This window comes from Epinephelus fuscoguttatus, linkage group LG3 (assembly GCF_011397635.1).
Source record: "Epinephelus fuscoguttatus linkage group LG3, E.fuscoguttatus.final_Chr_v1".
Classification (NCBI taxonomy): domain Eukaryota; kingdom Metazoa; phylum Chordata; class Actinopteri; order Perciformes; family Serranidae; genus Epinephelus; species Epinephelus fuscoguttatus.
The window spans coordinates 39,349,007-39,362,978 of NC_064754.1; the positions used below are offsets into that span (position 1 = coordinate 39,349,007).

Sequence of the window (13,972 nt, forward strand, 5' to 3'; positions counted from 1 at the left end):
TGCTGATTTTTCTTATGTCAACTTTGTAGTTATGGTTTAATAGGCTAATTGAAGCCTGGTTCTTCAATACATGAATTTCAAATTGCACATGTTTTATGGTGTTGGCCAATTTACATTGCTATTCTTGCATTATATTTATATGTTTTTGCGAGTACTCGAGTACTCTATAATAATTTAATGCGAGTGCTGAAATGTGGAAGTTACTTTCAGTGCCCATCCCTACTCTATGCTTTCGGTGCATCCCAAGTCTCTTGAATTGCATCCACATTTCCCACCCTTGCATCTTTTCAATGTGTCTTAGTCCCTCTGAAAACATTTTTAAAAAATGACTGTCCTTTTCTTTGAAGTGACAGATGAAGTGACATCCGTTTCGGATGATGGCAGCAGCTGATCACAGCTGGATCGGCTGTAAGTCGGCTTTAACAGCTGTAGAGACTTTTAATTGAGCTTTTGTCATATGCACACTGTGCTAATACTAATTAAGGTGCACAGTGATCACTGCCAGAGCAACAGTACAACAGTTTCTCTCTGTTTAACAAACACTTGCACATGAATAACCTGCATTCTGTATTTATAACATGTATTATGTCCCCTTTAGAGGTGTAGAATACATTTACATTATTTAGGCTATTCATTATTTACATCTGACAGCTATTTATTGATTTTCTGATTGTAAATTCATTACTTAATAACCCAGAATATGATTATTGTGTCTTTTGAATTCTGCAAATTATTTATTAGGCTAAATGTTTCAGGAAAAATTGAAATTCTGTAACTCATCAAACCCAACGTTCAGGGATTAAAAGCCTCATGTGTGAATGAATGGAAATGACGATAACTGTAAAGTGTTTGTTGCTGACAGACTCTCGCTTAATTGTTTCCATAATAAAAGGGGGAATGAGGGAAATAACAGATTGTGAAAAGAAAAATCTTTCTAATAAAGGATGAAAGTTGTTTGTGCTCCTTTTGTTCAGATTTTTAACTAGATGGTAATTCAGAAAAACAAATAAAACATAAAGCTTGGGAGTGATGCACTTGAATTTAATCTTTTATTTGTCTTCACGCCAGTATGAAACTCCAGCGATATTGTGAAAGATCAGTCCGAGCAGCTGATCATCATTAAGCCAATCAGCCAATCATTAACTGATTTCCAATCAGGGGGCTGGTCAGCCGATAAAAGACTTCTGTGAAGGCTGCTCTCATATATCCTTGCTCGTTGCTTCTTGCTCCTCACTCGTAAGCAGAAATAAGAGCTTTGGGACAGCCTTCAAGATATCACATCAGAACGACTTCCAGTTTAAGAGAGAAAAAAGACTTGGGATGCACCCCTTGTTTCTCAGTATCCAGCCTCACTTTATTCTCCACCACCTTGCCTTTAGTGATTTATCTAACAAATACGGTGACTGTACTTTCTTTATGGGGGCAGGATAGCCCAGTATACAGATGCTGATTTATCCTGAAATCTGAGGAGGTAATGAAAATCAACAGTACTAAATTCAGTGATGCTATTGTGTAGCTGACCCTGATGTCTTGCCTTCTGTGTGGTGAGGGGCAAGAAAAATGTAACTCCCCTTTACAGAGACCAGTGAAGTGTCACATTATCATCATGAATCAGGTTTATGAACCATCATAAATCAGCCAAACCTGATTTTACAGCCTTCGAGGATACGGTGATTGGGCCTCACCTTGAACTCCAGCTCCATGCCGGTGACATTCTCCCCCGGTTCAATCTGCGTCAGCCTCTGGATATAGGAGTACAGGTTCCTTGCAGGGACCTCGGTGTTCCCGCAGGTCACAGCCTCCAGTAGTGCATCATGAATGAAGATGTACTGGTCCTCTGTCTGGACCATGTAGTTCCTCTGGGAGCGCATCAGCGTGACGTGGCCGTAGATGTCGATGGTCTTCTCGTGTTTGATCCGCTCCGCCATGGCGTCGATCACAATGAAGCAGCCTGTGCGACCCACTCCAGCACTGAATCAAAACGAGAATGGAACAAATTCTCACATAACCTCTAGGGTATGAATTGTTGAGCAAATTTTCCTGAGTGTGTGCTGTGTCTTCAGACCTGGTACAGATCTGGCCCTGTTGCATATTGCAAAAGCTCCAACATACTGTGCCTAAATCAACTGAGTATCACAAAGATGCCAGCCAGCAATATTTCCAACAAAGGACGTAAAAATTGACATCAGCGATGAGTCAGCATCACCGTCTGACTGGCATTAGGAAGATATCCTCTCCTATCGACATACAATCCAGAAATATAATACATTTAGCTGCCCACCCAAACACTTCACATTTTTGCTGTGCTAGTACCTAAATGGTGAAACACCCTGACCAAGCAGGTTTCCGCAAGTGAATAAAAACCTCTTTATATGGTTAAATTAATATCAGTGTGTATATATGTGTGCGCAGTAGCGTGTGTGTGTTGTTCAGGTGGAATAAGATTCGGTCCATTGTTTGATACAGAGGCTGGTTGATATGTTAAGGCACATTATGATGGAGTCTTGCCGGGATAATTAAATTTGACTGATAATCCTGTTAGATACCCCATCTGACTGCTACGGAAGATTAGGGAGAGCTCCTCTCCTGCCAACCTTTTCACCCCCTCCCTCCCGCCCTCGTCTCCCTGCCTCTTTATCTTCTCTCCAAGTACCCTTCCAACACTCTCACACCAGCCCCACCACTTTTTCACTCCCGCATTTTTTTTTTAGACTCCATTTTCTCTCCACCTTTCCTTTTCTTTAATTCATCATTCCCATTCACCGCGTCCTGGATTTGACCTCACCTTCTCTCTCATTCCGCACATATCTCCTCCTCTAACTCCCAGTCCCTCGCTAACTCTCCCTCTCAATCATTTCTCAATCCCCTTTTCTTCACTTCCCCTCTCTCTTCCCTCCACCATCTATACCTTGCTAATTCTTCCTCCCAAGAGCTTCTTCTCCAAAGTCCCTCTGCTCCCCTCTATCTCCTGTCTCCTTCATTCCCTGGTAAGAGCAAACAGCAGCTTCATTCCAGCTTTGGAGCTCCACATTGTGCCAAGACTGCGATGACACGTTTCCAGAATCTTCCTCCAACCAACACAAGCCTCCTGCTGCTCAGACAGCAGCTCATTTGAATATAAACTTCTGACCCCACGTCTACCACCGGCTTAAATGGTAAATAGTGAACACTGAAAGCTACTTATGGAAAGGAGGGTCAGCATGGAGGCTGCTGTTGTTGTAAGACCTCAGGGATGATGGCCGTTGTTAAGGGAGGAATGTGGGTGTCTAAGCCAGTGGGGACAGTTTGAGGTTTACATAATGGCAGGTCAATCTCATTTCAGTTCAGGACCTATGAATGATTTTACACAAGTGCTCTTGGACTCTTGTTGATTTTCACAGACTCTCAGCGCTTTTGAAAATCATGTTGCCAAGTAAAACCCAAAATAACACATAAGTGTTTCATGCAAGCACAAACACACAATCCAGAACCAAGTTTATTTTCTTTCTGGTCATGGACCACTGCATAGTTTTCCTTGGTGATTTTCGAAATTATGTTAGCACAGTGAATTAAAACAATTTTCTAAACTACACCAATAAAAAACAAGGATTAACCACCGACCAAAACACACATGTACGCACACACACCTGCAATGGACAGCCATGGGACCCGCGTCTGGAGGGTTGCAGGCCTTGACCCTGCGTAGGAAGGCCAGGAAGGGAGTGGGGTGTTCAGGCACCCCATGGTCTGGCCAGGCGGTGAACTGGAAGTGACGAACCTCACGCTTTTCATTGGAGCCACTCTGAACAGGCAGACAGAGAAGAGTGTTAAAGTAAAAGATGGTGTTACTCTACATCTTTGTTATTGTCAACCAACATAGTGTCCTATGAAAAGACTAAAACCTACAATGGTCCCACAGTCTGTCTCTCAGTAATTTATGACTTCCCTCCCCTGTGGTACTCAGCTCCAGGCTCATTTGTTCCTATTGAAAATGTACATCTTTAAAATCTAGTCACATTTTTTCAAAGGCTCAGAAATTTCCTAAAACAGCAGGGAAACATTACTAAGAGGAGTGAAATTTTTTTGGGATTATTTTTAGCCATGGATCAATATACTTCTGGTAGCCCAGTGAGTATTTACGGCAGCAGGACGGGGTGTGTGAGACTGACTGAAAATGGAGTTCATGGTAATAATAATGTCAAAGAGAACAACAATGTGGCTCGCTGATGTGTTTTTTATTGTTTTTGGGCAATAACAGAGGTCTGTGGCACGGAGGAATGAGCTGTAAAATACCAAGCATTGGCTACAAGATCAATACTTGTTAGGATGAATTCATTACTGCTTTTTGCTGTGATTTGTTGCCAACAAGAAAACTATAGAATATCCCCAGACTTATCCTTTGAAATGTACAACAATAATTCATGGCTAGCACAAAACTTTACAGCTCTTCCACCTAAAAACAGAGTAACACTTTATAATAATGTCCACAAAGTCACTTATAAATGCCTTATTCTACATAATCGTATTCTACAACTACTTGGACACTAAGTTAAAAGTTTTCCCCAAATAGTCCACTAATTGCTGCAGGAAGCTGTTGTACATGAATTACAAGTTTAATGTGCTTTCCTCAGCATGGGTCTTATAAGGTGATAGAACTACAACAATAGTCATTCTCCCTTGGTCACACTTAATAAAAATGGTCTACTCTTCTGTAATAAAACACAAACCTACAAGTGTTGACAGTGTCAAAATAACTCAAAATTAAGTCTTTCTAACTCAAAATATGTTCCTCATTCTGATGTGAGGTCTTGTTCATAACTAATTCATACCTAAGTAAACACTTAACAACCCACACAGGCTCCTCATTCTAAAGCTGCCTCCTCTTTAAACCTTGTAAATCTATTACAGTACAACTACTGCAACTAGCAGACCCTGTCCTTAAGTGATAAGGCAGGACATTTTTTAATAGGTATGTTTGAAAATCTCAGAAGTGGTTCACTAATAAAGGAGATATTTCTACCTGTGCTGACTTTATTCTTCTACCACTGAATGGGAATAAAACCTGTGCATCGATGACCTTCAGTTGTTCAAGGTCTAACACATCACTTAAAAATTTAGTCTGTTAATTACAGTGGTTGTACGCTAGAATGGATTTACTAAGTGTGAAGAGGAGGCTACTTTAGAAGAGGGAACATGAGCGGGTTAACACGTGTCAAACTACTAGTGAATTAGTCAGCATGAGCAAGTCCTCATGTTACATAACAATAGACCATAGTTTTATTAAGGGAGAATGACGATGGTACTATCATCTTTTAAGGCTCATATAAGCAAAGCATTTTAAGTTGGAATTCTTGTACCATAACTTCCCTACTTACTATCAATAAGAAGTAATAAGGAGGTTATTAGGGGGAAAACTTGTGGCCCAGTAGTTGTAGACTGTGGTCATGCAGAACAAGGCATCAATAAATGCTTTAGAATCAGACTATATGCTACTCATATGCATGCTAATAAGCAATTAGTTAATGGTGAAAATGTGTACATATTATGTGTGCACAGAAGTGTTTTCCTGTTTCTAGGTGGAGGATGTGTAAAGTTTGTGCACATATATACAGTACAGGCCAAAAGTTTGGACACACCTTCTCATTCAATGCGTTTTCTTTATTTTCATGACTATTTACATTGTAGATTCTCACTGAAGGCATCAAAACTATGAATGAACACATGTGGAGTTATGTACTTAACAAAAAAAGGTGAAATAACTGAAAACATGTTTTATATTCTAGTTTCTTCAAAATAGCCACCCTTTGCTCTGATTACTGCTTTGCACACTCTTGGCATTCTCTCCATGAGCTTCAAGAGGTAGTCACCTGAAATGGTTTCCACTTCACAGGTGTGCCTTATCAGGGTTAATTAGTGGAATTTCTTGCTTTATCAATGGGGTTGGGACCATCAGTTGTGTTGTGCAGAAGTCAGGTTAATACACAGCCGACAGCCCTATTGGACAACTGTTAAAATTCATATTATGGCGAGAACCAATCAGCTAACTAAAGAAAAACGAGTGGCCATCATTACTTTAAGAAACGAAGGTCAGTCAGTCCGGAAAATTGCAAAAACTTTAAATGTGTCCCCAAGTGGAGTCGCAAAAACCATCAAGCGCTACAACGAAACTGGCACACATGAGGACCGACCCAGGAAAGGAAGACCAAGAGTCACCTCTGCTTCTGAGGATAAGTTCATCCGAGTCACCAGCCTCAGAAATCGCAAGTTCACAGCAGCTCAGATCAGAGACCAGATAAATGCCACACAGAGTTCTAGCAGCAGACCCATCTCTAGAACAACTGTTAAGAGGAGACTGCGCGAATCAGGCCTTCATGGTCAAATTGCTGCTAGGAAACCACTGCTAAGGAGAGGCAACAAGCAGAAGAGATTTGTTTGGGCCAAGAAACACAAGGAATGGACATTAGACCAGTGGAAATCTGTGCTTTGGTCTGATGAGTCCAAATTTGAGATCTCTGGTTCCAACTGCCGTGTCTTTGTGAGACGCAGAAAAGGTGAACGGATGGATTCCACATGCCTGGTTCCCACTGTGAAGCATGGAGGAGGAGGTGTGATGGTGTGGGGGTGTTTTGCTGGTGACACTGTTGGGGATTTATTCAAAATTGAATGCACACTGAACCAGCATGGCTACCACAGCATCCTGCAGCGACATGCCATCCCATCCGGTTTGCGTTTAGTTGGACGATCATTTATTTTTCAACAGGACAATGACCCCAAACACACCTCCAGGCTGTGTAAGGGCTATTTGACCAAGAAGGAGAGTGATGGAGTGCTGCGGCAGATGACCTGGCCTCCACAGTCACCGGACCTGAACCCAATCGAGATGGTTTGGGGTGAGCTGGACCGCAGAGTGAAGGCAAAGGGGCCAACAAGTGCTAAACACCTCTGGGAACTCCTTCAAGTCTGTTGGAAAACCATTTCAGGTGACTACCTCTTGAAGCTCATGGAGAGAATGCCAAGAGTGTGCAAAGCAGTAATCAGAGCAAAGGTTGGCTATTTTGAAGAAACTAGAATATAAAACATGTTTTCAGTTATTTCACCTTTTTTTGTTAAGTACATAACTCCACATGTGTTCATTTATAGTTTTGATGCCTTCAGTGAGAATCTACAATGTAAATAGTCATGAAAATAAAGAAAACGCATTGAATGAGAAGGTGTGTCCAAACTTTTGGCCTGTACTGTATGTGCTAGCCATGAATTATTGTTGCATATTTTAAAGGATAGGTCTGGGGATATTCTATATTTTTCTTATTGTGAACAAGTTAGAGGGAAAACGACAAAAGCAACAATGAATTCATCCCACTAACAAGCATTGATCATGTAGCCTGCAGCTTATTCGTCTGTGCCACAGACTTATCAATAAGCAATAATTAAGAGGTTACTGGGGGGAACTCTTAATGGCCTAGTTGTAGAATATGGTCATTCAGAATAAGGCATTAATAAGTGCTTTTTAATGACTAATAAAGAGCTAATATGCTACTAGTATGCACGCTAATAAGCACTTAGTTAATGGTGAATATGTGTACCTTAATGTAGAGAGTTACCATGAATTCTTTGATATCATATTACGTCTCTTGACTTTTGCACTGTGCTTATTGTTATGCACCGAAGACAAATTCCCTGTGCAATAAAAAAGTTTCTAATTCTGATGTGAATCTGAACCTGTCAGGTGATTAATTTTAAGTGAGACACTAATTGATCCTAATATGCTTTCTCAATTCAACAACTAATAATGGCCACCATTAAGAATGATTCACCTTAAATCTCATTGGAAGGATAAATGGTGTTTGGAAAGATTACCAAAAAAATCTGGTTTCATGTGGTTGTGCGTCATGTTGGGTCAAAAATACAGGCAGCTGCACATTCATGCACAAACTGTGACATGGCCACTAGTATGCATGAATATTTCAACAGATCAATACACACGCGACCCCATTACGCTCCACCACACACGTCATGTTACCTTGTAGAGAGCGAAGGTCCTGACAGAGTAGGTGGCCAGCTCCACTGTATCCAGCAGAGTGACCTGGATGAGGCCGTAGGTCTCTGTGCCCCGTGTTGGCCAGTACTGATCGCACTTCACCTACAACAGGAAGAGGGAAGAAGCTGTGAGTGATGCAGAGCGATTTGTATACGTCTGCACACATTTTTGTAAGAGAAGAGAGAAAGAGAGAGTTGGTGCGTGTGCTCGTGTACAGGGGCAAATAAAGGAGGGGAGGTGATGAAGCAGATCAGTGAGAGAAATTCAGACAGTAATGTTTGGAAAAAATGTGCATATAGCGACAACCCAGCGCGTGAAAGTGGTTTTACTAAGTGTGTGGGGTGGAGAGTGACAGAGAGAGGAGACTGGGGAGAGAGAGTGAGTTCTGCTTTCTGGGGTGTGATCCTGCATAAGTTGTGCTTTAAATACTAGAAAACTGTGTGGCATGAAATTGCCATAGGTTGGTGGGCTCTCACAAGGATCCACCGCAGAGCTGAAAAAGCCAAGTGATACCCAAAGTTCAGCTCTTGCGTATTTGACGCTGTGCATTGCCCTACATTCCAACCTCACAAATCCCTACAAAACTATGCCCCGCACACCAAATCCCAGCATCCCTGACCACCAAAAACACCTAGAATTCCCCTGTATAAAGAGGTCATATTTGTAGTTCTTCAGCTCAGCCTCGTAGACCACAGAGGAGAGGGGAAAAAATCCCAGAGGAGGGGGGAAAGAGGGGAGGAGGGCCTTGGCAGAATCAGGCCAAACCAAACGTTATGTGCTGATCCCTCCAGTCCTCACATCAAAGACAGCAGGGAGCTCAGCTCAGCTCGCTCTGCATTCCACTGCTCCAGACTGGGGATTATGCGTTTTGGCCCGGGACGTTCAGGCTGTAATTACAGCTTTTCAACTGTTGTTTTCCCACCAGACCTTGAGACACTGCGGGGACGGGAACGCTCGTCCACGTAGGGGGGCCGGACCCCTGCCAAAGACTAAACAGGATGCCCGGTGAACGCCTGGTGTGAAGACTATATTATGCGTTGATATATTGGCTAACAGCATGCGCCCTGCCCTTGAGTGCTTTGATTGGTGCTAAAAGGAAAGATACTGGCAAGATTCCCACAGTGGGACCATCTGTGATCATCTGTGTTGTAAACGCGTAAACACATAATGGCATAATGTTGAGAGGTGTTAAATGAGATTAAATCATTTTCTCCAACAAGCAGCCCACTACTCCCTTAAACAGTAGACACTGAGGTAGTGGGCTGGTAATGTACAGCTAAGTATATTCAAACTGACTGTTTTCACTGTTGCGTAACGTTGGAACTACTTTACTGAATTTAGAGAATTTAAAGCTAAAGCAGTCGCTCACAAACTAAGGATACATCATGTTTACAAGACAATAGCAGCCTACAGCTTACAATTAGGTGCTCTGCTGTCAGTGGCGCCCCTAAAGAGGGGTCGTGGGGGCCATAGCCCCCCGATACAATTTCTGCCCCATCACTGGCCTAACATAATTGGAGGCCAACATTACTTTATTAAGAGGCTGTGGTGCACTCATTGTTTAAGCTAGTTGTCGGTATCTTGTGAAAATAAAACATCTAAGGCATTCATTGGTACCAACCATGTCGGCATAACTTGTCAGGAAGAGAGCAAAATAACGCTCCAATATTAGGCTAAATTTTGGTGAGGGACAACTGCCACGGCCATTTTCGAAGGGGTCCCTTGAACTCTCACCTCAAGATATCTGAATGAAAATGAGTTCCTTTTGAGTCTCCTTTTTTTTTTTGTTCTGTACAATCAATGCACTCCTTCCAATTAAAGCTCTATAGTCTTTTCAAGGGAAAAGGACATCCAGGGTAACTGAAGAACAATGAATAACATAAATATATATATATATATATATACAGATACATAACACATTGAAACAGGATTATTGTGGAACTCTGAATGTACCAGTATTATGCCAGGTTCACACTGGGCACAGAAGCGCCCTGATTTGTTAACTGACGTGCAGCTTCCTGTCAGCAGTTACCTGGTTGTTCACACCTGGAGCGCGTTTCTCTGCGCTGGTCAGCAAAAATAAACCAGATGCAGGAACTATTGCTACAGATCCTGAGCCGGTTAGAGTGCTTGTGTGAACCTGGCGTTAGTCTATCAGATAATTAGTAACTAGGACCAATAAGAGACCAAAGTGTAACAGTATGCAATTATTTAACTCTCATACTGACAGTTTTCAACTACCCTATAGATACTTCAACAGCATAATAGAACTCCTCAAAATAGTTATGTTTTGTTAGGTTTGGTGTACCATCCCTGGGTTTTCAGTGGAACCCTTAAGAAAACCCTTAAGAAAAACTTCTGGAGGCTCCACTGCCCTGCAGTCCCTCATTCTGTAGTGATTTCTGCAGCAGAAATCAAATCAAACAAAAAATACAGCATTTTTCATACAACTCCCCGGGTTGAAGCAGCGGGCGAACAACACTGTCTTTCTTTAATGGCTACATTCTATCCTGCATAGCCACTAGACAGGAAAATAGAAAAACAGTTGTGGGCGTGATCATGCAAACTGTAGACACTAATGTGCACTGTTTCTGACCTGCAGTGGTTACAATAAAACCCATTTCAAGTTAACCATGAGTGCCTTGTGGTGAGCTGAAAACAATCCTTCATTCTCACTCAATGCACTGGCTATTGCACAGGGAAAAAACGTGGGGAGAAACAGCAGAAAAAAAGGGCACTGAATAGAGAAAAAAAGGTAAGGAGAAAACCATGTGAGGTGAGGTTGCATTTAAAAGGGGTTAGCAAAGGAGAGAAAGAGAGGTCTTGCCTTAGAGAAGAAATAAGAGGGCATCTGAGGGTCAAACAGACACAACAGAGACAGTTGGAAAAAGGTCGAAAAGGAAACAAAGTTTTTAACACAGGACACAGGTTAATAGGGAAAGAAGCACAGATGAGAGGAAAGGATCATTTTCTGAACAGGGCTCTGGACATAATTGGTTAGCACTTAATCATGATTCATACCTCAAGCCATTCTTGTTCATTTTATTCTAACGTGACATTCTCATTACATTGGATTTTTACTCAAGCGCATATTCTGTTAACAACAGCAAAATGCCTTGAAGCTAAATGATTTTCTAATTCATTACTTACCCCCCTTCATTTAGCTGCACTTGTAATTCCCTATAGGTCTTACTCACCATTCGACTCTATTGTATTCTACTGTATTCGATTCTCATCAACTACATGTTACCTTGTGCTGTCCCACACACTAACTTCTCACTCAGCTACAGCACTTTTAGCTTGGTTACCATAATGATGCCAGTTGCTTTTTGGTTTATTCTGTGAGCTATTTTTTGTATTACATTCTCCTTGCCCTTTCTCGTATGTCCTTTCCTTGTCTGTCCTGTTCTGGTGATTGTCCTTCCCCATCCTAAAAAATGAAACACCCTGCCCTGTCCTGTCTCGTACCTCCTTACTGCTGTCAAACCAACCATATCCAATACTTTTCTACCCGTATTCAACTCTAACCTAACTGTACTTTATTCCTCTGACTTCACTGTAATTTAACCTTCAAAAAAGACCGTGTCCTACTCACCACTTCTACTTAATCACGCTCAATGTGACATCCCTCTTCCACATCCTATCATGTTCTTTTATACCTCATTATCTTGCCCTTCTGTACCCATGTCTTCCTTATCCTAACTGTTCTCACACCCAGGTCTTCAAATAGAGTGGTGCAGGGATGATATGTTTTTAAAGGCCAGCCCGGGATTTTCCCATTGGATTTTGGATTATTGCAGAAAATTCTCTATGTGGCAAACAATAGTTTATGATATTTACACGCTTTGTTCATCAATCATAACAAAAGAACACCACATGGTTGCGTGACTCTAATGTCACTTCCACAAAGAGGCTGTAAAGTCTTGTTTGGCATGTTTGACATTCCGTAGTCTCATTTAGCCACTTGTTAGCAACCACCTTTTTTTAAAACACGAAAAACCTTCATAATTAACCCGTGGGGTATTTCCTGATATATTTTATGTTGTAGAAAAAACGTGACAGTCTCTTGAGCTTGTGTAAACCACAGACCTTAATTCGGGCATCTAACCAAAAACCCATTAAAAAAGCCTACTGACTTCAAGATGAGGGAACTGGAGGTGCACAAGGCGCCCTTTTGCATCTATATGAGACAAACAGCTGTCTCCTTGGTGAAACACTTCGTGGTTGGGGTTAACGTTATGAAACTGTCATGGTTAGGCTCAAGCAACAAAACTACTTGTATAGGTTTAGAAAAAACAGATTGTGGTTTGGGCTGAAAAAAGTACATTTGTTAAGAGGTTAGGATTAGATGATATGTTATAATATAATATGATGTAAATACATGATGTGCTGTGACCTTGAGTATGCGAAGTACATATGCAACTTAAGAAATGTTATGTTATGTCATCCAACCCAACCTCCTCCCTCCATATTATACCACACCAATTGCTCTGAGAAATGCCCCCACGGATGGGTTTACACTGGAGTTATTTGAAAGACCGGTGTGTTTCATACAGATGCTAAAGGGTGCCTTGTGCATCAGTATCAGACGCAGAGAGGCATGACAAAGTGTTAGTACTTGAAGAACTGGAAGTGAGACCAAGCTTACTTTTTTCTTACCCTCCTAAATTGTAGTCAATCTTATCCTATTCTACCAAACCCAGTCCTACTATACACCCACCTTAATTGCCCTTTTCTGTACTAACAGTTGGACGTCCTGTTACACTACCTGCTCCTGCTGTTCTCCTGACATTTTCTCAAAAGCATCTGAAAAAGGCAGGTAAACCAAATTAATAATGCACTGCCTGCACTGTACAGCATGTAGCCTACCTAAGCAACTTGCTGGCTAATGTATACTGGCACAAACCAGGGAAATAAAGAACTGCCACACTTTTGCTTTATGAAAAAATATCTGTTGGGATGTAAAGACTGCATTAGTGTTTGTAGTACTTGGAATTTATTGAATAATATTTCTTGCTGACAATAAAATCTATAAAGGTATTTTGTATTTACACAACCATGTTTCATATTGCACCTTGTTTTCTTGGGTAAACATAAGTGGTCATGTTCCACTTGCCTCAACTACTACTTAGCTAACCTGTACTGGTAGCTGAGCGAGTTTGCCTGAAAAAGAGTTTATCCTGCATACCCTACCTTCTTTACATTAATCGACCCTACCATTCAACATATACTGTATACCTTATCTCATCCTACACTGATACTCCGTCATGCCACTACACCCACGTGCCCCACTATTTATTCCACTATGTCTTGTGTTGAGTGCTCTTTGTGCACAGTCTACCATCTACACCCCTATCTCAGCTTTTTGCCAAAAATGCTACTCAATATTGCATCATATCATCCTAATATTAGCCTCTTACCTAAAGTGACCTATCCTACTCCATCCTCCTCTGTCTGATTCTGTTTCATTCTATCCTCCTCTTCCCTTTCTCTTCTCTTTGGCATCAGCATTGCAGCATCTTGACGCTGTGTTACCCTGTCCTTGCTGTCCCATACTGCCGGGTTATTCCATCCCTCTCTTCTCTTACCCGTGACTTCTCTTCCAGTTTGGTCATCATGATAATGTTGGCCGTGTGCTGCTCCCAAACCATCCTCCAGAATTCCCCGAAAGTCTCAGGGAGGGGTCCCTGAGTGGCGATATAGGCATTCTGACGGCGGTAGCCATCAATATAGTTAGCATTGATGTAGTCACTGCCTGGGACACCTGTGTAATGAGAAAAAAGTGTAAGTTACGGAGGATGGCGGGGAAAAGAAATGGAAAGAGATGTGTGCAAGGTGAGGAGGAGGATGAATTGTGACAGGTTGAGGTGGGAGAGAGAGGGGAGAATAAACAAAGGGGAACAGGTGGGTGAAATAGGTGCCACTGATGCTGAAATATGCTTTCATGTCTCTCCA

General features: G+C 41.7%; 1 protein-coding gene across 15 annotated transcripts in view; it reads right to left on the reverse strand.

The window, feature by feature from the left end:
* The window catches only part of ptprdb (protein tyrosine phosphatase receptor type Db), a 217,975-nt gene that overhangs the window by 15,980 nt on the left and 188,023 nt on the right, over positions 1–13,972 (reverse strand). For 8 of the 15 annotated variants that reach the window (XM_049569736.1, XM_049569747.1, XM_049569727.1 and 5 more), the window contains 4 exons: positions 13,606–13,781; positions 8,000–8,119; positions 3,627–3,781; positions 1,686–1,971 (listed from right to left, as the gene is read on the reverse strand). In XM_049569736.1, the coding sequence (XP_049425693.1) occupies positions 1,686–1,971; positions 3,627–3,781; positions 8,000–8,119; positions 13,606–13,781 (737 nt within the window). Of the gene's footprint in view, positions 1–1,685; positions 1,972–3,626; positions 3,782–7,999; positions 8,120–10,844; positions 10,869–13,605; positions 13,782–13,972 lie in introns of all 15 variants that reach the window. The other 7 variants (XM_049569619.1, XM_049569678.1, XM_049569627.1 and 4 more) reach the window with 1 other exon arrangement.